This window comes from Ranitomeya variabilis, chromosome 1 (genome assembly GCF_051348905.1).
Source record: "Ranitomeya variabilis isolate aRanVar5 chromosome 1, aRanVar5.hap1, whole genome shotgun sequence".
In the NCBI taxonomy this organism is placed as follows: domain Eukaryota; kingdom Metazoa; phylum Chordata; class Amphibia; order Anura; family Dendrobatidae; genus Ranitomeya; species Ranitomeya variabilis.
Window position 1 is genome coordinate 985,511,100 of NC_135232.1, and position 27,295 is coordinate 985,538,394.

At 41.0% G+C, this 27,295-nt stretch overlaps 1 protein-coding gene across 2 annotated transcripts in view; it reads right to left on the reverse strand.

Annotated features, from left to right (window-relative positions):
* Positions 1–27,295, reverse strand: part of FSTL5 (follistatin like 5) — a 1,228,096-nt gene that overhangs the window by 48,204 nt on the left and 1,152,597 nt on the right. For both annotated transcript variants that reach the window (XM_077279443.1, XM_077279444.1), the window contains one exon: positions 22,870–22,977. In XM_077279443.1, the coding sequence (XP_077135558.1) occupies positions 22,870–22,977 (108 nt within the window). The remainder of the gene's footprint in view (positions 1–22,869; positions 22,978–27,295) is intronic.

Sequence of the window (27,295 nt, forward strand, 5' to 3'; positions counted from 1 at the left end):
GGTGTTTGTCCTCAACTGAATAAAGCTGAGCTTCTACCTTCTGGCTTTCGGCCTATAGTATCAGATATTAAACTGCATTTGGCCTTCAACTTTGGTTACGGCCTACTAACGGTGTCTGCCCCTCCCTGGTGTTGACCTCAACTGAATACAGCTGAGCTTCAACCTTCTGGCTTTCGGCCTATAGTATCAGATATTAAACTGCATTTGACCTTCAACTTTGGTTACGGCCTACTAACGGTGTCTGCCCCTCCCTGGTGTTGAGTCTGACCTCAACTGAATACAGCTGAGCTTCAACCTTCTGGCTTTCGGCCTATAGTATCAGATATTAAACTGCATTTGACCTTCAACTTTGGTTACAGCCTACTAATGGTGTCTGCCCCTCCCTGGTGTTGAGTCTGACCTCAACTGAATACAGCTGAGCTTCAACCTTCTGGCTCTCATTAAGTGCTGTGTTTTTAAAAATTGGTGGTTAGGGCCTACTAACAGTGTCTGCCCCTCCATGTTGTTTGTCCTCAACTGAATAAAGCTGAGCTTCAACCTTCTGGCTTTTGGCCTACAGTAGCATATATTAAACTGCATTTGGCCTACTAGTGTGGTTGGGCCCTTAAAACAGTGTCTGCTGCTCTTGGGTTTGCTACTCCACTGAACAAAGCAATGCCGCCTGTTTAGTCCTGTTACCAATTTTGAACTGCATTTAGCCTACTTTATTCTTTGGCCCTATATCTGTTTCCTCCTCATCCTGCCCATTGCCCAGCCACTGCTAGATGAGTCTGCTGGTACATTGACCTAGACCACTACATTCCCCTTGCACTCTACACAGCCAGAATCTGACCCTGCTGAAAGTAAGGTTCCCCTTCCCGCATGTTATACCACCTTACACAGGGATAAAGAGGAAGGTGCAGATGAAAGTGCAGGTTCCTTCATCAGGTGGGGCAGGCATACTCGTTGGCGACGTCACGGGCACAGGGCCCCTCAGAGTACGCAAAAGTGTCGCTGCCGGTGGGAGGCGCCCCCGCCATGCAAACACACCGCTGTACTTTGAGGGGCCCTGTGCCAGTGCCAATGCGAACGAGTGGGCCCCCCCTGCTTGCTCAGGATCACAGCACTTGCAACGTTGAAATACTTACCTCTCCCTGCTCCACCGTCGTGATGGAGTCCACATTTCCTGGGCCCACTAAAGCCTTGAACCAGCCCTACCCCCCACAACTTTTGCCAAATGACCCCCAATTTCCTATGCCCAACTATTATTATAGTCTTAGGCGAACTGAAGACCGCGCACACGGGCATCAGATGCCCTGAAGAAGAGAGCAAGATAGCTCTCGAAACGCGTAGGCTTCAATAAACCACCCTAAATCTACCCCGTGTGCGCGGTCTTCAGTTCGCCTAAGACTATTACCTTCAGCATCCTTTTGGATTCTTGTGGAGACCTGCTGCTACGGTTATGCCTGCTTGGGAGTTGTGACCTTGGTTCACAACTCCAATAGGTGAGCACATTCCCTGCAAAGGACTGTATGTGTTTTTTAAAACAGTGTGACACATTCGGGGCGCCTTGTCTTTTTTCTTTTTTCAACTATTATTATAAAATTAATTAAGATTGACAAGCTTCAGAAACAAGAATGGATGTTTTTGGCATTAAAATGGGCACTGTAGGTGTTTTCCTGGCCTCCACGCACTGCCGACTATGCTTCCCCATTTACTTGCATTGGGTTTCATGTTTCGGTCGATCCCTGACTTTTAGCGATAATCGGCCGACTGCACTCGACTCGACTCTGGACAAAGTCGGGTTTCACAAAACCCAACTCGATCTTTAAAAAATGAAAGTCGCTCAACCCTATACATCATGGAATACAACAGCTCTGCACATTATTTAGTAGCCACTGCGGAATACTGCAGTTTATAACCCAGTCAGGTGAGCAGGAGATAAACTTTATAAATAGGTCAATGTTAGTTACAAACAAACCTTTAAGCAAAAAAAAATATAAGCAATAGCAAAATATCTGTACTGTTCATGCATACAAATAGTATATAAATAGAACTTGACTAATTGTACAAGTTAATGAAAGATCAAGAGTAGCAGTATTTAGTGCAACATTTCATGAAGTTCAGTATTTATCCTCTCAGTGCATTAACTGCAACCTTTAACCATTAACTATTTTACTACTCCAGAGGCAGCTAAATTGTTACATGATACAACCTATAAATACACCAGAGAAGACCCAAATATATATCAAATAGCAAAATGTAGCTGGACAGCCAAAGATAAAATGTGTCACTAATGCAAACAAAAGACATTAAAAATATAGCATTTTTTGTTTGGATAATTTGCTGTGGATTTATTGATCCATGATGTTTTTTGTGTGTGTTGTACACACCATATATATTTTATAACTCTAATTACCTCACCTTACCTTCAGTTCCTTCCTTTTTTCTTTACTTTTTTTTACTTTACACATTGCACCATTATAATTTTTATTTCTTTTATTGTTATTTTTCTTTTTTCCTTTCTTCCCGATACATATTTTTCACAATCATACCATTTCTGCAATGTTCCTCATTCCCATTTCACTCTATATGCATTTATTTTCACTTTCTAATACATTTATATTACCTATTTAAAGCAAATATTATTACACCTTTCTCATCAATTATCCCCATCACTTTTTATCTTACATTGATGCATCCTTCTCATCCCGTATTATTTATTTATACATTTTTTTTCTTGACTTTTGTCCCTTCTCTTTTCTGCTCTTATTTCTCCCGCTGCAATGGGCAGGTTTGCCTGATGGAAGATGGTCGCTTTCTCAGTAAGAACGTACGCACTGGCTGCTCAGCTGAGAGTTGGGCATTCATTCGGCTTTGCTGACCTCTGGCAATGGTGTCTCATTGTGTGGCGGCCATTATTGGTGGTGGTGGTGAAGCAAGGTCTGGAGTCATGGGTACTCTGCCTTGCAGCATAAGTGCTGTGAGACCCCGGGCCATCTGTCCTGCCGCTGCATTGCTGCTGTGTCAGTGGTCGGCGCATGGCTCCGCTCGGTTAGGGTGGTAGGACCCACTATGAGGTTTGCCGAGACGTGGCAGTAGACTTCGTACAGTCTGATCAGAATGTTAAACTAAGAACCTCATGTTCAGTTATATATATTTTTGCCAAGAGGTATTAGATCATTGTATGATTCTTGGAGGTGCTGTCCATTCTTTTTTTTTCAGCATATATCATATATATGCTGTCTTCTACCACCTCCTATGATTTTAATAAGTCTTTTGTCTTGGTGTTGCATGTTTATCTTGGGTTGTCTTTCTGTACTTATTAATTAATAAAACAAAATCTTGTTATTTGATATATTTTGGGTCTACAGTGGCATCTTTATGGGTTCTATGTATTTTTAGATTGGTCCAGTGGCCCTGGTGGCATTTCTTGAATATTGGAGATAATCCCTCTGTTTATACACTTTTACGGTTCATAGGTCTTTAAATTCTTGCATGATGCCTGTGTTTGGGGAACAAGGTTTGAGATGATATCACTGGAATCAGTTGGCTAAACTATTGTTGGATCCATATCACTTCCATAATTCTCGAACCATGCGCAACTCTATTTAAAATATAGTTTCAGGAAAACTTGCAGCAGTTTTTCTGTGTTTGCCTCTAGATCCTCACTCCTTCTCTCCCCTCCCCTCTTTGTAGAACTTTATAGGCACCAACTCTCATCTTATATCTTAGCAATGTGAAAGCCTGTACTCACTGAAGACATATTTTGTCTGTTAATTGAGAATATTGAAAATGAAAGATCAGTAGAGGATTAGAAATAAACAGTTTTCTTTGGTGATATATGCTACATGTCTGGCCAGTTCACACTTTCCAATGACGTTCCAAAATGTCACTGCATAGAAGCTTGCAGGAGATTATGCAGCTGTGGGGTTGGGGTGTTGTCTATCAGACACAGCCAGTCTCCCTACAGAATGGATGATAATGATTTATTACCACATTTACCTTCCACATATTCAGATTAGGAAGCAATGCCAGTGCTTTGTAGTCCAGACACAGTGTTCATGTGACTGTTTAGGGTAAAAATGGAACAACCTGCAGGGTACTAGGGGAACCAGTCAGCTTAGCTACGCAGCCTGGAAACTGAACTACTCTAGCAGCTGGGGCTACAGGATAAATTCAGTTGAGGCTAATATTTTTATCATATGACATAATCATAGAATGGTAGAGTTGGAAGGGACCTCCTGGGTCATCTGGTCCAACTCCCTGCTCAATGCAGGATTCACTAAATCATCCCAGACAGATGTATGTCTAGCCTCTGTCTGAAGACTTCCATGGAAGGAGAACTCACCACCTCTCGTAACAGCCTGTTTCACTCATTGAGCACCCTGTCAAAAAGTTTTTTCTAATATCTAATCTGTCTCCTCGCATTCAGTTTCATCCCATTGCTTCTAGTCTTTCCTTGTGCAAATGAGAATAAAGATGATCCTTCTACAATGTGACAGCCCTTGAGATATTTGTAGACAGCTATTAAGTCTCCTCTCAGTCTTCTTTTTTGCAAGCTAAACATTCCCAAATCCTGTAACCTTTCCTCATTGGACATGATTTGCAGACCGGTCACCATTTTGTTCGCTCTTCTCTGAACTTGCTCCAGTTTATTGATGTATTTTTTTAAATGTGGTGCCCAAAACTGGACACAGTATTCCAGATGAGGTCTGAACAAAGAGGAGTAGAGGGCAATAATGACTTTTGCGTGATCTAGACTGTATGCTTCTGTTAATACATCCCAGAATTGCATTTGCCTTTTTTGCTGCTGCATCAGACTGTTGACTCATGTTTAGTTTATGATTAGTGTTGAGCGATACCGTCCGATACTTGAAAGTATCGGTATCGGAAAGTATCGGCCGATACCGGCAAAATATCGGATCCAATCCGATACCGATACCCGATACCAATACAAGTCAATGGGACTCATGTATCGGACGGTATTCCTGATGGTTCCCAGGGTCTGAAGGAGAGGAAACTCTCCTTCAGGCCCTGGGAACCATATAAATGTGTAAAAGAAAGAATTAAAATAAAAAATATCGCTATACTCACCTCTCCGACGCAGCCGGGACTTCAGCGAGGGAACCGGCAGCGTTGTTTGTTTAAAATTCGCGCTATTACTTGGTTACGTGAATTCCCGGCTTGTGATTGGTCAGGTCGGCCATGTTGCCGGGACGCGGACCAATCACAGCAAGCCGTGACGAAATTACGTCACAGCTTGCTGTGATTGGTCCGCGTCCCGGCAATATGGCCGCCCTGACCAATCACAAGCCGTGACGTCACGGGAGGCTGGACACGCGCTCACTTTAAAATTGGCGCGTGTCCAGCCTCCCGTGACGTCACGGCTTGTGATTGGTTGCGCCGCGGTCAACCAATCACAAGCCGGGAGGCTGGACGCGCTCATTTTAAAATGGGCGCGTGTCCAGCCTCCCGTGACGTCACGGCTTGTGATTGATTGCGCCGCGGTCAACCAATCACAAGCCGGGAGGCTGGACGCGCTCATTTTAAAATGGGCGCGTGTCCAGCCTCCCGTGACGTCACGGCTTGTGATTGGTTGCGCCGCGGTCAACCAATCACAAGCCGGGAGGCTGGACGCGCTCATTTTAAAATGGGCGCGTGTCCAGCCTCCCGTGACGTCACGGCTTGTGATTGGTCAGGGCGGCCATATTGCCGGGACGCGGACCAATCACAGCAAGCCGTGACGTAATTTCGTCACGGCTTGCTGTGATTGGTCCGCGTCCCGGCAACGTGGCCGACCTGACCAATCACAAGCCGGGAATTCACGTAACCAAGTAATAGCGCGAATTTTAAACAAACAACGCTGCCGGTTCCCTCGCTGAAGTCCCGGCTGCGTCGGAGAGGTGAGTATAGCGATATTTTTTATTTTAATTCTCTCTTTTACACATTTTAACATTAATGTTGTTGCGATACCCGATACCTGATACCACAAGAGTATCGGAATCCCGGTATCGGAATTCCGATACAGCAAGTATCGGCCGATACCCGATACTTGCAGCATCGGAATGCTCAACACTATTTATGATCTATTTGTATACCCAATTCTTTTTAACATGTGCTGTTGCTTAGCCCTATTCCTCCCATTCTGTCTATGCTTTTATCATTTTTATTGCCCAGATGTAGTACTTTGCATTTTTCCTTGTTAAAAACCTTTCTGTTATTTGCTGCTCACTCCTCCAGATTATTTATATCTTTTTCAATCCCCTCTCTCTCTTCTCATGTATTAGCTATCCTTCCTAGTTTTGTGTCATCATCAGCAGATTGAATCAGGGTACCCTCAATTCCTTCATCTAAATCATTGATAAAGATGTTGAACAATACAGGGCCCAGGACAGAGCCCTGTGGTACCCCACTTGAGACACTCTTCCAACTGGATGTGCAGCCATTTACCTCTTTGGGTGCGATCACTAAGCCAGTTATGAATCAATCTAACAGTTGCCCTGTCCATTTCATACTTAGTCATTTTTTCAAAAAGGATGGTGTGGGATACTTTGCCAAATGCTTTGCTGAAGTCAAGATATACTATATCTACCACATTTCCCTGATCCGCCCAGTCAGTGGTTCATACCATGAAGAATCATTTCAGAGCTATTTCCATCTACATATAATGTCACCCATATTTTGTACAATTAAACTGAAAAATAGCTGGAAATATTTTCAGGTGAAAAATAAAATTAAAGAACTAAAATAATGTGGCTGCATAGATATGTACACACTTATACTAATACTTTTGTTGCAGTACCCTTTAACATTATGACAGCATTCACTCTTTTTTGGGAGGCATCTACCAGCATTGCACAACTAGAATTGGTGTTTTTTGCCCACTCCAGCAGATTGATAGGGCATCTTCTATGTGCTGCCCTCTTAAGGTTAACTCCCAGATTTTTAATTGGATTCCGGTCTGTGTCTGGACTCTCTCTGGGCCATTCTAAAACTTTGATCTTCTACTGGTGAAGCCAATCTTTTCTTCATTTTAATGTATTGTGAGGTACCAAGGGGAGAAGTACTAGAAAACAGATATGTTTCTCCCCGTTTCATTTCCTATGTTTCCAGGTATTAATTGTGAAGCTGTTTTTTCAATGTAATCCGGTCCTGGTTTCTTTAGTGATCAGCGTGAAAAGGACTGGTGCCTCCCCTCCACACATACAATCCAGGTTTTGACTCCTGCCTTTTTTCAGCTGATATAATCAGGAGCTGCTGGGATCCCAGTCTCATCTGCTGGTCTGGGAGAGCTGACACAGTAAGACTGCATGAACTTCTTTGTTATTTGTAGGTTTATTTTGTAGTTAGAATCTTGTTGTTAGTTAGTGGCCAGACGGCCTTAGACATTTCATTTCATGTTTGATAAGTGCAACATTGTATGACAAGTGTGCACAATAAATACGCCTGGCTCATACCAGTGTGGAACTCGCCAACCTGCTATTGTCCATTGTGACTCCATAGCCGCCTGCTTGGGCCAAAGCAAACATCCCTGCTGAATCCTATTCCCACAGTATGCTTAAAGTAATTGCCATACTGAAATGTGAAATTCATCTTCATCTTTTTTAGCAGAATCCTGAAGTTTTTGATGCAAAATTGACCGATATTTCTAATTTTTAAGGGAATTCCGTCCTCTTTGACTCCTCCTTCCCAAGTTCTATCTGATGGAAAATAGTCTTAAATTATAATGCTGTCTTCACCATGCTTTACTGTAGTTATGGTGTTCTTTCGTTGATGTGAAACAAACATACCTTTTGGAATTATGGCCAAGTTCAACCTTGGTCTTATGAGACCATAAATTGTTTTGTCACATGCCTTTGACAGACTTAATGTAGGTATTGGCAAAACATAGCAGACCTTGGGTGTTTTTGTTCATAAGAAAAGCCTTCCAACAGCAGGCTAGACACATGAAGAATACTGGAAATCGTTGTCACATGCAGTACACAGCCAGACCTTGCCCGAAATTCCTGCAGCTCCTTTAATATTGCTGCACAACTTTGGCAGTCTCTCGGTCCAATTTTTTTTCTTGCTTTTTTAATCAATTTTTGAGGGACATTTAATTCTAAGCAATTTCACTGTTGTGCCAAATATAATCCACTTCTTGATCACTGTTTACACAATTTTCCATAGTGTATCTATTGTCTATGAATCTTTTTTGTAATCTTCTCCTGTCTGATAGCTTTTAACAATATGATCCCTTTTCTGTTTTATAAGCTTTTTAAGGACCATATCTTTTGCTGTAAAGTGCAGCCAAAAAAAATCTGAAAAATACCACTTCAACAGCTACAAATTTTTACTATTTCACAAAACTATTGCGTGATCCTATTTATTCTTGTATCTTTGCTCTATATAAAAAAATGTATTAACCCCTTCCCGACCTGTGACACAGCTTATGCGTCATGAAAGTCGGTGCCAATCCGACCTGTGACGCATATGCTGTGTCACAGAATGATCGCATCCCTGCAGATCGGGTGAAAGGGTTAACTCCAATTTCACCCGATCTGCAGGGACATGGGGAGTGGTGCTTCAGCCCAGGGGGGGTGGCTTCACCCCCCCGTGGCTACGATCGCTCTGATTGGCTGTTGAAAGTGAAACTGCCAATCAGAGCGATTTGTAATATTTCACCTAAAAAACTGGTGAAATATTACAATCCAGCCATGGCCGATGCTGCAATATCATCGGCCATGGCTGGAAACACTGATGTGACCCCCCCACCCCACCGATCGCCCCCCCAAGCCACCGATCTGTCCCGTAGTCCCCTCCGTCCTGTGTTCCGCTCCCCCGTCCTCCTGTCCGCTCCCCCTGTGCTCCTATGTCACCCCCCCATGCTCCGACGCCCCCCCATGCCCCGATCTCCCCCCTTATACTTACCGAGGCTCCCGGTGTCCATCCGTCTTCTCCATGGGCGCCACCATCTTCCAAAATGGCGGGCGCATGCCCAGTGCGCCCGCCGAATCTGTTAGAACTAGGGTTAGAACTAGGGGTAGGGTTAGGGTTAGGGGTAGGGTTAGGGTTAGGGGTAGGGTTAGGGGTAGGGCAAGTGCACACAGTGCGGATTTGGCTGCGGATCCGCAGCGGATTAGCCGCAGATCCGCAGCGGATTGGCAGCGGATTGGCCGCGGATCCGCAGCGGATTGGCCGCTGCGAATTTGTAGCAGTTTTCCATCAGGTTTACAGTACCATGTACACCTATGGAAAACCAAATCCGCTGTGGCCATGGTGCGGAAAATTCCGTGCGGAAACGCTGCGTTGTATTTTCCGCAGCATGTCAATTCTTTGTGCGGATTCTGCAGCGTTTTACACCTGTTCCTCAATAGGAATCCGCAGGTGAAATCCGCACAAAAAAACACTTGAAATCTGCTGTAAATCCGCATGTAAAACGCAGTGCCTTTTACCTGCAGATTTTTCAAAAATCGTGCGGAAAAATCTCACACGAATCCGCAACGTGGGCACATATCCTTAGGGTTAGGGTTGGAATTAGAGTTAGGGTTGGAATTAGGGCTAGGGTTGGAAATAGGGTTAAGATTAGGCTTGTGGTTAGGGTTACGGATAGGGTTAGGGGTGTGTTGGGGTTACAGTTGGGGTTAGGGTTGGGATTAGGGTTAGGGTTGGGATTAGGGTTAGGATTAGGGTTAGGGTTGGGATTAGGGTTACAGGTGTGTTGGGGTTAGGGTTGTGGTTAGGGGTGTGTTGGGGTTAGGGTTGTGATTAGGGTTATGGCTACAGTTGGGATTAGGGTTAGGGGTGTGTTGGGATTAGTGTTGAAGCTAGAATTAAGGGGTTTCCACTGTTTAGGCACATCAGGGGTCTCCAAACGCAACATGGCGCCACCATTGATTCCAGCCAATCTTGCGTTCAAAAAGTCAAATGGTGCTCCCTCCCTTCCAAGCCCCGACGTGTGCCCAAACAGTGGTTTACCCCCACATATGGGGTACCAGCGTACTCAGGACAAACTGGGCAACAACTATTGGGGTCCAATTTCTCCTGTTACCCTTGCAAAAATAAAAAATTACTTGCTAAAACATAATTTTTGAGGAAAGAACAATTATTTTTTATTTTCACGGCTCTGCGTTATAAACTTCTGTGAAGCACTTGGGGTTGAAAGTGCTCACCAAACATCTAGATAAGTTCCTCGGGGGGTCTAGTTTCCAAAATGGGGTCACTTGTGGGGTGTTTCTACTGTTTAGGCACATCAGGGGCTCTGCAAATGCAACGTGATGCCCGCAGACCATTCCATCAAAGTCTGCATTTCAAATGTCACTACTTCCCTTCCGAGCCCTGACGTGCGCCCAAACAGTGGTTTACCCCCACATATGGGGTATCAGCATACTCACAACAAACTGGGCAACAAATATTGGGGTCCAATTTCTCATGTTACCCTTGTGAAAATAAAAAATTGCTTGCTAAAACATCTTTTTTGAGGAAAGAAAAATGATTTTTTATTTTCACGGCTCTGTGTTGTAAACTTCTGTGAAGCACTTGGGGGTTGAACGTGCTCACCACACATCTAGATATGTTCCTTGGGGGGTCTAGTCTCCAAAATGGGGTCACTTGTGGGGGTTTCTACTGTTTAGGCACATCAGGGGCTCTGCAAACGTAACATGATGCCCGCAGACCATTCCATCAAAGTCTGCATTCCAAAACGTCACTACTTCCCTTCCGAGCCCCGGAATGTGCCCAAACAGTGGTTTACCCCCACATATGGGGTATCAGCGTACTCAGGAGAAACTGGACAACAACTTTTGTGGTCCAATTTCTCCTGTTACCCTTGGGAAAATAAAAAATTGTGCGCTAAAAAATCATTTATGAGAAAAGAAGAATTATTTTTTATTTTCATGGCTCTGCGTTATAAACTTCTGTGAAGCACCTTGGGGTTTTAAGTGCTCACTATGCATCTAGATAAGTTCCTTGGGGGGTCTAGTTTCCAAAATGGGGTCACTTGTAGGGGAGCTCCAATGTTTAGGCACACAGGGGCTCTCCAAACGCGACATGGTGTCCGCTAACGATTGGAGCTAATTTTCCATTCAAAAAGTCAAATGACGCGCCTCCCATTCCGAGCCTTGCCGTGCACCCAAACAGCGGTTTACCCCTACATATGAGATATCGGCGTACTCAGGAGAAATTGTCCAACAAATTTTAAGATACATTTTATCATGTTGCCCATGTGAAAATGAAAAAATTGAGGCTAAAATATTTTTTTTGTGAAAAAAAAGTACTTTTTCATTTTTACGGATCAATTTGTGAAGCACCTGGGGGTTTAAAATGCTCACTATGCTTCTAGATAAGTTCCTTGGGGGGTCTAGTTTCCAAAATGGGGTCGCTTGTGGGGGAGCTCCAATGTTTAGGCACACGGGGGCTCTCCAAACGCGACATGGTGTCCGCTAAAGATTGGAGCCAATTTTTCCTTGAAAAAGTCAAATGGCGCTCCTTCCCTTCCAAGCCCTGTTGTGCGCCCAAACAGTGGTTCCACCCCACATATGGGGTATCAGCGTACTCAGGACAAATTGTACAATAACTTTTGGGGTCCAGTTTCTCTTTTTACCCTTGGGAAAATAAAAAAATTGTTGCTAAAACATCATTTTTGTGACTAAAAAGTTAAATGTTCATTTTTTCCTTCCATGTTGCTTCTGCTGCTGTGAAGCACCTGAAGAGTTAATAAACTTCTTGAATGTGGTTTTGAGCACCGTGAGGGGTGCAGTTTTTAGAATGGTGTCACTTTTGGGTATTTTCAGCCATATAGGCCCCTCAAATTGACTTCAAATGTGAGGTGGTCCCTAAAAAAATGGTTTTGTAAATTTTGTTGTAAAAATGAGAAATCGTTGGTCAAATTTTAACCCTTATAACTTCCTAGCAAAAAAAAATGTTGTTTCCAAAATTGTGCTGATGTAAAGTAGACATGTGGTAAATGTTATTTATTAACTATTTTGTGTCACATAACTCTCTGGTTTAACAGAATAAAAATTAAAAATGTGAAAATTGCGAAATTTTCAAAATTTTCGCCAAATTTCCGTTTTTTTCACAAATAAACTCAGAAATTATCGACCTAAATTTACCACTAACGTGAAGCCCAATATGTCACGAAAAAATAATCTCAGAACCGCTAGGATCCGTTGAAGCGTTCCTGAGTTATTACCTCATAAAGGGACACTGGTCAGAATTTCAAAAAATGGCAAGGTCATTAAGGCCAAAATAGGCTGTGTCATGAAGGGGTTAAATAGTAGTTATGGGCGAATGTGCTTGCCACTACTCGTTACTCGCCCAAGTATCACTATGCTTAGGTGTACTCGGCGAGCACCGAGTATTTCAAGGATTATTCGTCAGGAGCTCGGGTCTCCGCCCTGCAATTCTGGCACTCTTTAGAGCGCCATTGACAATGCAGGGATTGTCAGCCATGCACTGTAATGCCACAACCATCTTTGATATGGTATTACAGTGATTGGCTGGCCGCAGAGCGTAATCAGGTCTATAAGAGACCTGACGCCGCCCTGCTCGCTGCATTCTGCTCCGGACTTAGCGAGTGTAGGGAGAGCTGCTGCTGAGATATGGTCAGAATCATGCTTCTAATAGTTAGTGTAGGTCTGCAACTGTTCAGTCCACAACTCAGATATCAACAGTCCTTTTTAGGGCTAATTCGGGGGTCCCGAGATTGCAGCGCTAAGTAGGCAGGGGGAGTCTATGTGCGCATATCCACATCAGTGCAAGTTCCTGCAGGCACTGTATGTGAGTACATAGCTCTCACTGCATACCTCCAAAAGCTCCATTACTGTCTGCTGCTTATTTAATAAATATCTAGCTGCAGTTTTCTGTGTTTTTTTTTTCTTCACCTGATACCTGCTCCTTTTATTCAAAAGCAATCCATAGCCCCCTTAAATTAACATTTATTTGCTTGTTCACGCTGCCTAATATAGCCAGGTTATTGAAATCTAAGAACGTGCAAATCTACCTTTTTTTGTCCCAGACACCAGATGTGAGTGCACCAATTTTTTTTTTCTTTTTGTGTCATAGCCAACTTGTTGACACAATTTAGTTGTGCCCAAACAAATCTAGGCCACATTTACACCAGTCTGTTATCTGAGGCTGACGGCTGGTGTATCGGTGGTGGAAAAATCGTAGCTTCGCAGGCATAAGTTTCATAGTTCTGTCTGCTAGCCTTGTTCCACTCTTTTTTGTATTTTAAAAATTCTCCAACCCCCCAAAAAAAATTATACAGTTTGTTATGTCAGTCTGAGACCTGTTGTATCTGTGCTGGAAAAATCGTAGCTTGGCATGCATAATTTTCATAGTTCTCTCTGCTAGCCTTGTTCCCCTTTTTCTTTTTTTTTTTAAATTATCCAAAAAACAAAAAAATTACAGTCTGTTATGTCAGGCTGAGGCCTGGTGTATCGGTGGCGGAAAAATCGTAGCTTCGCAGGCATAAGTTTCATAGTTCTGTCTGCTAGCATCGTTGTACTCATTTTTTTTATTTTTTGACAAATTTCAACTACAAGAGAGAAAAAAATTAGACAGTCTGTTATCTGTGGCTACAGCCTGGTGTATCGGTGGTGGAAAAATCGCATCTTCGCAGGCATAATTTCACAGTTCTGTCTGCTAGCCTTGTTCGACTCTTTTTTTATTTTAAAAATTCTCCAAACCCCCCCAAAACATTATACAGTCTGTTATGTCAAGCTGAGGCCTGTTGTATCTGTGGTGGAAAAATCGTAGCTTTGAAGGAATATTGATTAGATACAATTTTGCTCCCAAATAAATACATTTGTGTTGAGCTTTTGAAATAGTTCAGTAGTCCATTTAAAATGGGCAAGGCAATGGTCAAAGGTCGGGGTAGTAGATGTGATGCTGATGGTGCATGCAGAGGACGAGGCCGTGGCCAAGCTGAAAGTGGCCACCACAAAGACCCAAATCTTCTTGCTCGACCCTCCTGTCCCAGTCTCCAGGGGATCACAGCACACCACTATTAAAGCCAGAGCAGTGTGAAACAGTTGTTGGTTGGATAGCGGATAATGCTTCCAGTCACTTAACCACCACCACCACCACCATGTCTTCCACATGGTCAAGTCTGAGTTGCCATGAGTGTGGACCAGATATTCCTCACCCAGATGGCAGCAGCCATCCCAAGGTACTCAGACCCCAATCACCACTATTTCTCCCTGTGTGCCGTACCAGCATTACACCAGAATGTGTCACACAACACTACCCATGCCCTCAACAATGCTGTTACTGGGAAAGTCCACATAACCACAGACCTGTGGACAGGTGCTTGTGGCCAGTTATGGTACATCTCACTGACGGCACACTGGGTTAATAAAGTGGAAGCCGAGACCCAGTAGGACCTTGGGATGGAACACATCCTCCCCACACCGATGATTATGGGCCCTACATCAATCAGGGTTGCCCCAACAGTCTACAGCTCCTGCACCTCCTCCTCCTCTTCAGCCTCCATTTCTGAAATCAACACATTAGTCAGAAGCTGGAAGCACTGCAGCACTACCTCAGCAATGTGGCAACAAGCTGTGCTGAAGCTAAACTGCATAGGTGACAAGCCACACAATGCAGAAGAGTTGTGGATAGCGCTGAAAGAGCAGTCAGTTATTTGGATGACAAAGCAGAACCTACAGCCAGGCATGGTTGTGTGTGACAATGGCTGGAACCTGGTGGCAGCTCTGTGGCAAGGTGAGCTCACACACGTACCTTGCTTGGCCCATGTGCTTAATCCGGAGCTGCTGGATCTGCTAGTGAAAGTACACCATCTGTCTGCCCATTTTAGAAAATCAGTTACAGCTTCAGCCGCCCTTGCTGTGCTTCAGCAGCATTTGCAGCCTCCGGCTCACCGACTGGTGTGTGATGTCCCCACGGAATGGAACTCTACGCTGCATATGTTGGAAACAATTTGTGAGCAGAAGAGGGCAGTTGTTGATTACCAACATCAACAAGGCTGTCGATATTCAGTTCACACATAAGACTCCAGGGTGGACATGGATGTCAGACATATGTACCATCCTCCAAAACTTTGAGGACTGCACCAAGATGGTAAGTGGTGATGACACCATAATTAGCATCACCATCCCACTTCTCAGCATTCTGAAAACCTCTCTGCTCACAATTAAAGAGGATGCATTGCAGGCAGAGCATGAAGACATGGAACAAGGAACCATACAGGAGGATTACACTCGGCCCAGCCTCATGTCTTCCCAACGTGGATTGGTAGGCAATGAGGAGGAGGAAGAACAGGAGCTGCATTCATGTGCTATAGATTGTACTACAAGCACAGCTGTCATACCGTCTGTTTAGGGGATGGCCTGAGGACAGGGAGGAAGAGGATGAGGAGGAGGACAGCATGGTCAGTCGTCCTGTTGGTGAGGACACAGAAGTCTTGCCTGTTAGTACTCTGGCATGCATGGCTGACTTCATGTTGCGCTGCGTTTCACATGACCCTCGCATTATAAAAATTTTGATGACGCTCATTTCTGGTTGGTGACACTTCTAGACCCTTGCTACAAGGAGAACTTTCAATCTATTTTGCCAGAGGCAGAGAGGTGTTTTAAATGTTGCAGTACCAGAGGGCCCTTGTAGCGGAATTACTTAAAAAATTCCAATGTGAGAACGCTGACAGCAGACGTCAGAGTTTGTTGTACAACCAAGGAGTCCAAGCGAGAGAGACAGAAGTACAATCCAGCTCAGGCAGGGGAACAATGGCAAAGTTCTGGGACAGTTTTCTAAGACCGTCTCATTGTGCCAGGACAGAGGCAAGGGGTGCTGTCGCAAGGCGTGCAATGTTTGGGAAGATGCTGAGGGAGTGCCTTGCAGATCATTCAAATATCCTCTGGGATTCCTCTGTGCCTTTTAATTCTTGGGTATCCAAGCTGCGCATGTGGCATGAACTGGCTCTCTACGCTTTGGAGGTCCTAGCCTGCCCTGCTGCTAGCGTTCTGTCAGAGCAGATATTTAGTGCCACTGGTGGAATTATAACAGATAAGCACATCCGCCTGTCAACTGAAAATGCTGACAGTCTGACTCTTATAAAAATGAACAAGGGCTGGATTGGGAAAGACTTCTGTACACCACCAAGTAAAAACAGCAAAACATAACCTCTAATACATTCTCTTTTTTGGGGAGGTGTATTCTCATGCACCTCTTCACAACCACACATGGGTATACGCTTCCAGATTTGGTCTGTTTGCTGTTATCCTCCTCCTTATCCTCATCCTCATCATCCACAACCAGTAGAACACTAGAGTGAACAGATTCCGTGATGCCAAAGTCACAATTTTTTTTGTGCAAGGCTGTTTTTATGATGCCCGTTACTAATTGGAAGTCAAAACAAATGTTACTCCCACAGGGGGAAATGTCATAAAAAAGAGATGTACGTCTATTATTCCCATTTATTCTTATATTTTCCATTTTCCCTATCTCTGGACAGTCCTCTAATGAGGTAGTGTATACCTCTACAATGGAAAATTATTCAAAGACTTTTATATTATATTTTTATTTATAGCCCTGTCTCTCGCTGTTGATAGGGACAAACATAACTTGTTGGACACATTCTGGCTTCAAATCTATGAACCTGCTTTCACCCCTCCCGTTTGTTATTCACTTTCATCAGTGGATTCAATTTTTTTATTTATTTGTTTGATTTCATTATAATTTATCTTGATGTCTCCTCATTCTCCACCACTAGATCACGAGGCTTAACATCTTCTGTGCTGCTACAGACAGTCATTTTTTGGCAAGAGTGTATATGATGTCCATAGTATATTTTTTTAAAAAATTAACCCCATGGGGAAATGTTTTGTCAGGCCATGCACTGCGTGGATGGGCATTACAAGTCTAGGAGACACACTCCTTTACATTGGGCCCAGTTCTTAATGAGGCCTTCAGCAATGTCTCCTCATTCCCCACCACTAGATCACCAGGCTTATCGTCTTCTGTGCTGCTAAAGACTGTCATTTTTTGATTTTTTTGGCAAGGGTGTCTATGATGCCCATAGTATATTTTTAAAATATTTACCCCCATGGTGAAATGTTTGTCAGCCCATACACTTAGTGTATGGGAATTACAAGTCTAGGAGACCTGCTCCTTTAAATTGGGCCTAGTTTCTAATGAGGCCTTCAGCAATGTCTCCTCATTAACGAGTTTTGTGATGCTACAGGCAGTACAATTTTTGCCAAGCCTATGATGTCCATAATTTTTTTTTAAAAAGTACCCCCCATTTTGAAATGTTTGGCAAGGGTGTCTGTGATCCCAATTAAATTTTTTTTACAAATGTATCCCCTATGGGGAAATATTTGTCATTCCATACACTTAGTGTATGGGCATTACAAGTCTAGTAGACACGCTCCTTAACATTGGGCTTAGTTTCTAATAATGACTTCCTCCACATATCATCATTGTCCGCCACACCACCATGGTGAACGTTTTCTGTGCTGCTATAGCCATTCAATTTTTGGCCAAGGGCGTCTATGATCCCCTTAAATATTTTTTTTTAAATGTAACCCCCATGGGGAAATGTTTGCTTGCATTACAAGTCAAGGAGACACACTCCTTTGTAATGGGACAGTTTTTTTATGAGGCCCCCCTCCATGTTTCTTCCAAAGGGGATTGGGGTGCGTGCAAATTTGGGTTAAGGCAGAACTTGCATTCAATGCATAAGGAAACAGTATGGCAGGACCAACTGAAGAATGTGAAGTGGGTTTTCCTGTGGCCATTCAGTACCTGGGTTCAAAGGCTTATTGGGGTGCATATGACTTGATAGCAGGGCATGCCTTGCATTCAATGCAACATTTTTTCTGGAGGCCCTCCTGTACCTTTCGTGAAAGGGATATTGGGGTGCATTGAAATTCTTGGCAGCCCAGCCACTCACTGCATAGGCAATAACAGCATAGGAGACCCAATGTTTAATAATGGCCCTTTAAGAATATTAATGTCGCCTGATGCCCCTCTAAAAATAGGCTTTGTGACTTTAAGAGTCCCTCCTTCATAAATGAAACAAGATGTGTATCCTTATGTGTCACACACCACATGGCCAGCTAGGGTTGTTAAATGTTACCATGACATTTCACAGTGAATGCATTGGTATTGGTTGAAAGCAACACTAAGGTTGAAAAATGCATCAAAAACGCTGCATGTTAACATAGTCCAAGTGGTGGAGAAACATTTTGGTAGGGGGTTAATTATTTTGCCTTATATACAAGTCATTACCCTGGAAAGGATGTGCCTTAACATATTTCCCAGCAAAATCCATTTTGGTTTAGTTTTTGTATGTTTTTTGATGCACCTGTAAAAATGGCGTGAAACTCTGACAACATTTCTTACAGCTGTGACCTTGGAGTCAGAAATGCTTCTGGGGGCGATCTCCATGATGTTCCCATGTCATTTGAGCAGTGTTTCCATCATTTTCAGATGTTTTTAGACCTTAAAATGACCCCCGGGGGGATCGCGGTAAAAATATACGCGTTTCCATAGACTCATTGCTCGGGTCGAGTACCCGAGTATTCCAATTTGCTCGACATGAGCAACGAGCACCAGAGTATTTTAGTGCTTGCTCATCACTATTAAATAGTTATTCCATCCTTTTAAAAAACATTATTCCCTGTTCACAAGGTAAGGGATAGCTTACTGATCACTGGGGTTTTACTGCTGATGGCTGGGAGTCCATGGTCAGACTCCTAGAAATAAGCAAATCATGCAGTATCTTAGGATATAGGGGAGAACTTTTTTTTATTTTAGTAATAGCTTTCTTATTATTAACTATTTTTTTTATACATAAGCAGCAGAAACACATGTACAGGATATGGACATATTCAGTTTGTTCCTCAAAATATTATTATTGCAGGGTGCAATGCTTTGTGTGGTGTACTTTATTTAAGAGAAAGATTACTTCTAGAAATGCTGAAAAGAGTACTTTTAGGAAATAACTCCTTTTTATATAAGCATCTAATGGCGCATACAACAATTTTTATGCAGCCTTCACATAAAAAAACAAATCTCTGAAAAGTGCCATATTTTTACACACCAATAAGCATAAACCGATTGAAATGCATTACCACCTTATTAGTATTCATGTGCTGCGTATCCCAAACGTTGTCATATGTCCTGGGATTTATAAAGAGCAGTTTAGTCATCATCATGTTGTTGTCTACATTAAACTCTTGGTGTTGAAATGTCTTAATAGTAATAATATGCTAATTGTTCTTACTTTTTAACCATGCCTTCTTTAATCTTAAAGGGTTCAATTAGTCAGAAGACATTGATAACTCATCCAAATGACATGTCATAAATATTGTATATGTGGGGGTCCTATACTTTGCATCTATTCTCCACCAATCAGCCATTGTAAGCTCTGGCAGCAGCCAGATACATCACAAACTGTACTGCTATGTATAGCTTCCTTCATTCATTCATTCATTGTTCTTCTTGAATAAGGGCTGCTCTGTAATCCCTGACAGCATCTGCTACATACTGATCGGATCAGAACATTGCAGCTCTGTTTAATGTGTTTAAAGGGAACCTGTCAGCAGGATTGTGCTGAGTAACTTACAGACATTGGCCTGTGGGGGGTCTTCATGTGGTGCTCTGCTTACATCTTCATCTGTGAGGCTTATGACAGGTCACTGTTCCCTCTGTGAGCAGCCCACTATTTTACATACTGAATATTATATATATATTGAAAAAAAATCACTTTCAGCAGGCAGGTGGTGGTGGCGCCTGTGCTGCAGCATGATCACATGTACTATGTGCATTTATTTTATTTGCTGGTATAAATAAATTCAGAAAAATAATATCTGTCTCAAAATGGTGCCGGCTGCGCCTGACCACTAGTATCTATTGGCAATCTGATGCTACTCTGCAGGCGCCACCGGTGCCATTTTTATGGAGACAATTTTTTCTCTAGCAAGATGCCGCCACCAGTGCCTGAGCAGTAGCATCTATCGGACCACATATAGATGCTACTGCGCAGGCGCGGCAAGAGCCATTTTGAGACAGAATTTTTTTTCTGAATTTATTTATACCAGCAAATAAAATAATTAAATGCACATTGTACATGTGATCATGCTACAGCACAGGCACCACCACCAGCATCTGTTTTCTGAAGGTGGGTTTTGCTTTCAACATATATAATATGCAGTATGTAAAATAGGGGGCAGGTCACTGAGGGATCAGTAACCTGTCAGAAGCCATCAGTATGAATACCTTAGCAGAGCACCACATGAACACTCCCCCCCACAAGATGGATTTCATCAACCCAGGTAACATTTTAATCAGTAGAACTGCGCCAACCTGACACTGTCTGTAGGTTACTCAGCACAATTCTTCTGACAGGTTCCCTTAAAATCTGCTGACTATGGAAATATATAAGAGGTGATTGTTAAGGATGCTGGAGTATTGGCTCCCAAAAAATATGATATTAATATATAGTTTACTAGAAATCAAGAGACTAGGAGCTGTTTTGCTGTATACCTCAGTAGCCAATACACATTAAATAAAATGGGCAAAGCAGTTACTTTCAGTGTGTCTATCTCAAGCCGCCATTAGAGTTTAAAACAACTAATCAGTGGGATGTCAGCTGTAGAACCCAAACTCATCTGATATCGCTGACCTATCCAAATTATGGGTCATACTTTAATATGAGGAACATCTGTGTCACAAGAATAGTTTGCTTGCCGTGGATTATTTTTAGTATAAAAGCATCCTGTGGCACTACATTTGATGAATTGGGATTGATTGTTTAGACTAAGAAGTGAACTTATATTGCAGTCCATTTTGGTCAAATTGACACAGTGGCTGTGTATGGCTGTTTTATCTATGGCATAAAGCATTTTCTCACACACCATATTCTTCCTCTGTAGTTATACTCCAGGGCTTTGCAGACACATTGAATCATCCTAAGTCACCAAAACCAAGGATAAATGCCACAGTCCTGATCAGCAAGCCTCTCAACTCGCTTAGCGGTTTTGTATTCTATTTCTTCCACTACTGGTGCCCTGGATCTACAGCTTGGGATCCCAACTAGTTTCATAAACTCGGTCTATTTTGGTTGGCATTGCAAGTTCGGGGATTCGTGACTCTGCATCCTATCATATGGATACCTCCTTAGGTAGGCCACTGTGACTAATTAGTCACATCATCTTTAGGATCTCACTATCCCTGTCCTTAAGTCTCCTCATACGGTGAATAACCCCTTTGGCAGCACTGCACATGTTAACCTCCAAACTCCAACCCCCTAACTACGGGAAGCAGCCAGTGCCCTAACACTTATCCCCTCCCAGTATGGGTTAGTCACAAACATCAACTACATCTTACTCTAATGTCATTATTTATGCTGCAATCTACTATCTATCCCTACACTACCTATTTCATACACTATGTCCTAAAGTATACACACTATACTGTACATTACTTACATTATTTATCTTACATTCCATACTACGTCTAGAGATGAGTCAATTTTTCAAATTTCGGTTTCGATTATGATTGGCGGCGAATATTGTATTTGCAATATTCTGCAAACACAACTGAATATTATTAGATTCAAAGGAAGTAGAAATGACTGAATATGTGTGGAATCAATCATCAAACATAAATTCGGCATGAACAGTGTATCAATATGGTACGAATATGGCAAATTCAGATTCAGTGACTAATTCTGGACATACAGCTCTGGCAAAAATTAAGAGACCACTGCAAAATGTTCAGTTTGTTTGATTTTTCTCTTTATAGGTATATTTTTTCAGTAAAATGTAAATTGTTCTTTTATTCTATAAACTTCTGACAACATGTCTCCGAATTTCCAAGCAATAATTTTTTATTTTTGTTCTGAAATGGAGAAATGGTCAAAATTTAAAACAAAACAGAGCTTTCAGAGCTCAAATAATGCAAAGAAAACGTTCATAATCATGTGGAAGCAACAATACTAATGTTTTAACTCAGGAAGAGTTCAGAAATCAATATTTTGTGGAATAACCATGATGTTTAATCACAGCTTTTATGAGTCCTGGCATGCTTTCCACCAGTCTTTCACACTGCTTCTGCCGCAAAAATTTAAGCAGTTCTTCTTTGTTTAATGGCTTTTCGCTATCCATCATCTTAATTACATTCCAGAGGTTTGTAATGGGGTTCAGGTCTGGAGATTGAGCTGCTCATGGCAGGGTTTTGATGTTGTGGTCTCTTCATTTTTGCCAGAGCTGTATTTGCTCAACTCTAATTATGACACAATTCACATGACACAATATAGACAAAGATGCATGACATAATACACATTAAACATGTCGTGATTGGTGTCTTCAGGGGTAGGAATGCTGCAGCACTATAAGCTATCCTTACACATGCATTATATTGTTTACATAGAGCAATCTTGTTGGAGACACACACCTTATTGTGTAAACCACTGTTGTGTCTCCCCTTTCTCCTTAACAGTGCTTGAGTCTCTCTCTAAGCATACAGCTATGCACTAATTACTTGGAGTAGAGTCTAAAGATTTGTGAGTCTTAATCTTTAAACTCCACAACAGGGTGTGGACTTTCGCAAAGGTAATTTGTTCTTTGTTACAATTGAAGTTGTTCACATTAGCAAAATGGACTGAAGTTACCATTATGAAGCACAAAGTCAGCAAATCAAAATGGCAGCCAGACAAGCGTGAGTGGGGATAGTTAATGTGTAACCAGTTGACAGGCAGATTATGTACTGGAAAAACCATGTTTTCTGTCTCAGATGAATACTGAATATCATGGATGACATGGTAGCATACATATCATAGAATAATCGCTTTAGCTCAAAATGTATTACTTTCTTATAATGTAAATATTACATAGATACCAAGTATTAGGATGGATGTCATTAACATACTAAAGTCCATACCTGCAATGTTGGAGATGACTTTTCAATACTTCCCCAGCTCAGAATCCAGACTTGGTCATGTGATTTATCATAATGTAATGTCACAGGAACAGGATCTGTGTTTACTGCCTAGAAATATTTAAGAACAATTATTATACAAATAAACAATTAAATAAATCAAGTCATGTATATATATATATATATATATATATATATATATATATATATATATATATAAATATATATGTTGTATAATAAACTTATCTATTAAATCTAATTGTCAGCAGGTTATAAAATGTGGCCTCAAAATATTAGCTAAATATTCTGTAGAAAGAAAACAGATTTAGATACTGACATATCTATTATTGTTTCTGGGTTGCAGTCGTCCTAAACAAATATCTTTAATTTGGAAGATTTGGTCTTAGAACCAATTCACGTTATTTTAGTTTAAAGAATTTAGTCTCTAAGAATTTATTCTGTGAAGCCAAGTACAGCCATGTGAAGGACACTTCAAAGTTTTCACACCTAGAAGCTAAATCTTTCATTTAATCAGACAGACAATTTTGCAACTCTATATCTGGAAAAATTGTTCTTCAAAGTTTTGATTACCGTTGACCACTTGTGATTTTGTCACTTCTTAGCAGTCAATATTTTTACTGGCAATCTAAAATGTGTGTATTCCACTGTGCATTATTACATTATGTTTAATATGACTATTTTATTTTATTTTTATACAAATTTGTATGGAACACTGCAAATTGTTTTACTGTATATTAATGTCTGCATTATTTATGGCATTGTTTTAAGTAAATTTGTATTTTCCCATTACTTTAATTTATCTTAATATGATAAGGTTTTACTGAAATACTTTCAGTATTATATTTTCTTTAAGAGTTAGATAATATTCCATAAGTATCCTGTTACACTGATTGAATTTGGGTATTTTCACTCAAAATTAATCAATTGTGTTTTTTTGCACACTGCTATGCCTTTTCCCTTCAAGTACCTGAAAAAAGACAGTGATTGAGCAAATTAGATGCATTCTAGCAACTCAGTTTGTTTACTTATTGAAATGACTGTTAACATAAACATGATTATGTTATAGAGCCATAATAGGGCAAATGATGGGGCAACTCAGCCTAAGACCATGCTCACACTCTCAGTATTTGGTCAGTATTTTACATCAGTATTTGTAAACAGAAACTAGGAAAGAGGGGGAAATGCTAAAGTGGTGCACGTGTTTCTATTATACTTTTATGATACTTCTACAGATACTGACCAAACACTGAAAGTTTGATCTTAGCCTTATTCCATTTATTTTTTGATCAGCTGCAAATCCAGACCCATCCATTTGGCAAAAGTGATGCTGTTTCAGAAAAAAAAGCTTTTCTTTTAATCTGTGACAAGATAATCTTTTGAAATTCTAGATGGTACCGAATTCCAACATGTAATATTTTTCACTGTAATCAATGTAATATGGAAGTAATGCACTCACGAGAATTTTTAGCATTTTTCCACATTTTGTTAAAACCAGACTATCACTATTTCCTGAAACTACCGTAGGAAATAATACCTTAACAACCTATATTATCACATTACAGAAAGAGTGCCGGAATATAAGGATACTAATGAGCTAGTGTCACATTTCCTATATTTCTGCATTGTCTTGTTTGTCAAGGAAGGTACCAGCTGGCTAATTAGGATCAGCTAATTTAAACTAATGATGTAGATTCTCGGGATAATGCACTAATGACTAGTTGAGATTGCTGATGACACATAAGAGCACTCTAGGGCTGTTTCAACATGCCTTTCCTATATCCCAACTGAACTACTGCTCCTCTTCACCGTGAAAATAGAGCAGTTGTTTATCCTAGTTCTGCTTTATAGAATGTACAATGACACCTGCAGCCAGTCTATTAGCGGTATTGGCCACCTTTTTCATAATTTATTATAAAATTGAAGGTAATGTATTTATTGGCTCTTGGTTTTTTTTTTGTGCTTTTGGTGCATATTCATGTATACTATGCATGCAAAGAAGCTTTCTGAGTGCTTCTTCTTGTCAGTGAAAAATGTGCTATTTCACCAACTAGGTACTAGAAAAAAACGGGTTGCTAAAAATATAAAATAGTTTTCCCTTTATAATTTTAAGTTAGGAGTTAACAGAATGTTTTTAGTTCCTTTAGTTTATAAATATTGACATTCTAAAACACCATATTATGGAGCCTAAGATGGGCCTATACTGTAACTCATATGTACCCATAGATAACTGCTATTTCAAAAGAATCACCCGCTAATTGCACGTGCTTCACAGGGCAAAGAATTCACCCAGACACAGGAAAAAAACAACCAGGCCAAAGCTCTAGCCCGTCCCCTATTGCACCTTCCATTCGGCCCACGCACCAATCACAGTGGAGAGTGGAGAAAAATCAGTATAATATCTTGTCTAATACATAATACCTGGATGTGTCCGCCAATATACCAGCCTTGTGGCATGCTGAAGCTCCGTTACCCCGATGCGCGTTTCACATCTGCTTCCTCCTGGGGGCCCTACAGGGCCCTCCTGTGTCTGGGTGAATTCTTTGCCCTATGAAGCACACGCAATTAGCGGGTGATTCTTTGGTGACTTGGCCAGGCCTTTGAGTGGTTATGGGGCTCAGGAGCACAATATATTTAGATTAGTGGAACATTTAATGCTGGGCAATTGCCCTATATAACGGAGGAATAACCATTTTCTTCGGGACGAGTTTTCTGGTGTCACTAGAAGGAGACATGAATAAGTATGCGCTGGCACCTTCAGGTGATGTGGCCCTGTAGTTATTAGTTTGCACTGTCACTTTAACAAACGGATTTTTGCTATATTATAGTGGGAGAAGTGCATGATATGTATACATTGTAACAGGATTGATCTGTGTCTGGATGGGTATAGCTCTTTCTCCGCTGTTCTCTGTCATGTCATTATTATTCCTGATTGTGAGCCATTTTTAATTGTGTGTGTTTTGTATGTTAATAAAGGTATTTTTCAAAGTTTAACGCTTCATGACTATGTGGAGTCTAATAACTCTATTGTCAGTAAGGTCTATTGTTTGCTGGAAATTATATAAGATATGACACCTCACATATAAAAAATGTAATCCACAATATAGAATACAAATATATGTCCCTTGCGCCCAGTATTATGGGAGAACCTCACCCAATTTCATCTATACTTAATTGGAATAAAAAAAAATTGTACAGCCACACTTGAGTTTTATGAAAGTGCCTTCTCCCAATTTTTAGTAAATTCCATTACATGGTGATATGCAATAGATGTAATAAATCTCAAAATCATTTATAGCCATTTCTAAGCTTTAGTCAAAAAGTAAGCATTATTTATAGGGCTATACATTTTACAAAATTGAAATGTTCCAGAAGTTTAAGGAAACATATTATCAAGTGCAGTTCAATCGCATACTTTATTCCGACAACATAAAATAGAAAATACAGAAAGTATTGTTCTTATTCACAGAGTATTAGAGCTGGTCTAATTATAAAATAACCAAATACAGATATAGACATTCTCAATTCATGAACCTAATAGTAAAAATAAATTGTAAACAGCAGAGTCTTCGATAAAATATTAAATTTACAATAGAAGCCACTTTCAAATAGTGCATAATACTGAGTCCTGTCACAAAGAAACATGATAGATGTCTGCATTGAAATCTTGTTACAACTTGTAATAAAACACGGGCATTATCAAGACTTTGCAATTTTCAAAGCACTGAGAAGCACAGATGCACCTGATATAAGTTCATTTATTTCTATTGCCTTATAACTTCAGGAATAAAATCACTTTCCATTTTGCTAAAACATAGTCCAAATTCCCAGTTGATGAGCAAAGACTTTTGACATTCAAAATGAAATATCTGTAATTGGCTGACCTCTGCTGCAGCTGTAAGCAAAACAAAGCTAACCTTTCAGGTCAAATGACTTCAGTTTTAGTATTCAAAGGCTGTACCTGAAATAATATTAGAGATCTTCATAAACTATTAAAAATGAGTTACTATGAAGTCTGAATGTGCAGGAAAAGGGCAAAAAGTGTTATGAAGTTTTAGTACTTTTTACTTTTCTCAAAAATTATATAATGGATAAAGATTTTAAATATTCTGTAGCCAATTTACATATACATATGGCTCTTTCGATTCATGACTAGTTGTCATCCTTTTGTAAAGGTACTAAAAAATCATAAGAGCAAAAACAGATGCACATTTTAGGTTGCAACTTGCATCCATTTTTGTTCCATTTGTAAATGTAATGGATCCATTTTTACTAGAAGTGTCTCTTAACACTTTTAGTGCAAAGTTCTTACCCAGAGCAAGACCAGGCCATTAATACCGTTTCTTGAACAGTTACTTTTTTTGTTTTTTTTTTACTTACGGTCTAAAGAGCTGTAACATTTTTTCTTGTT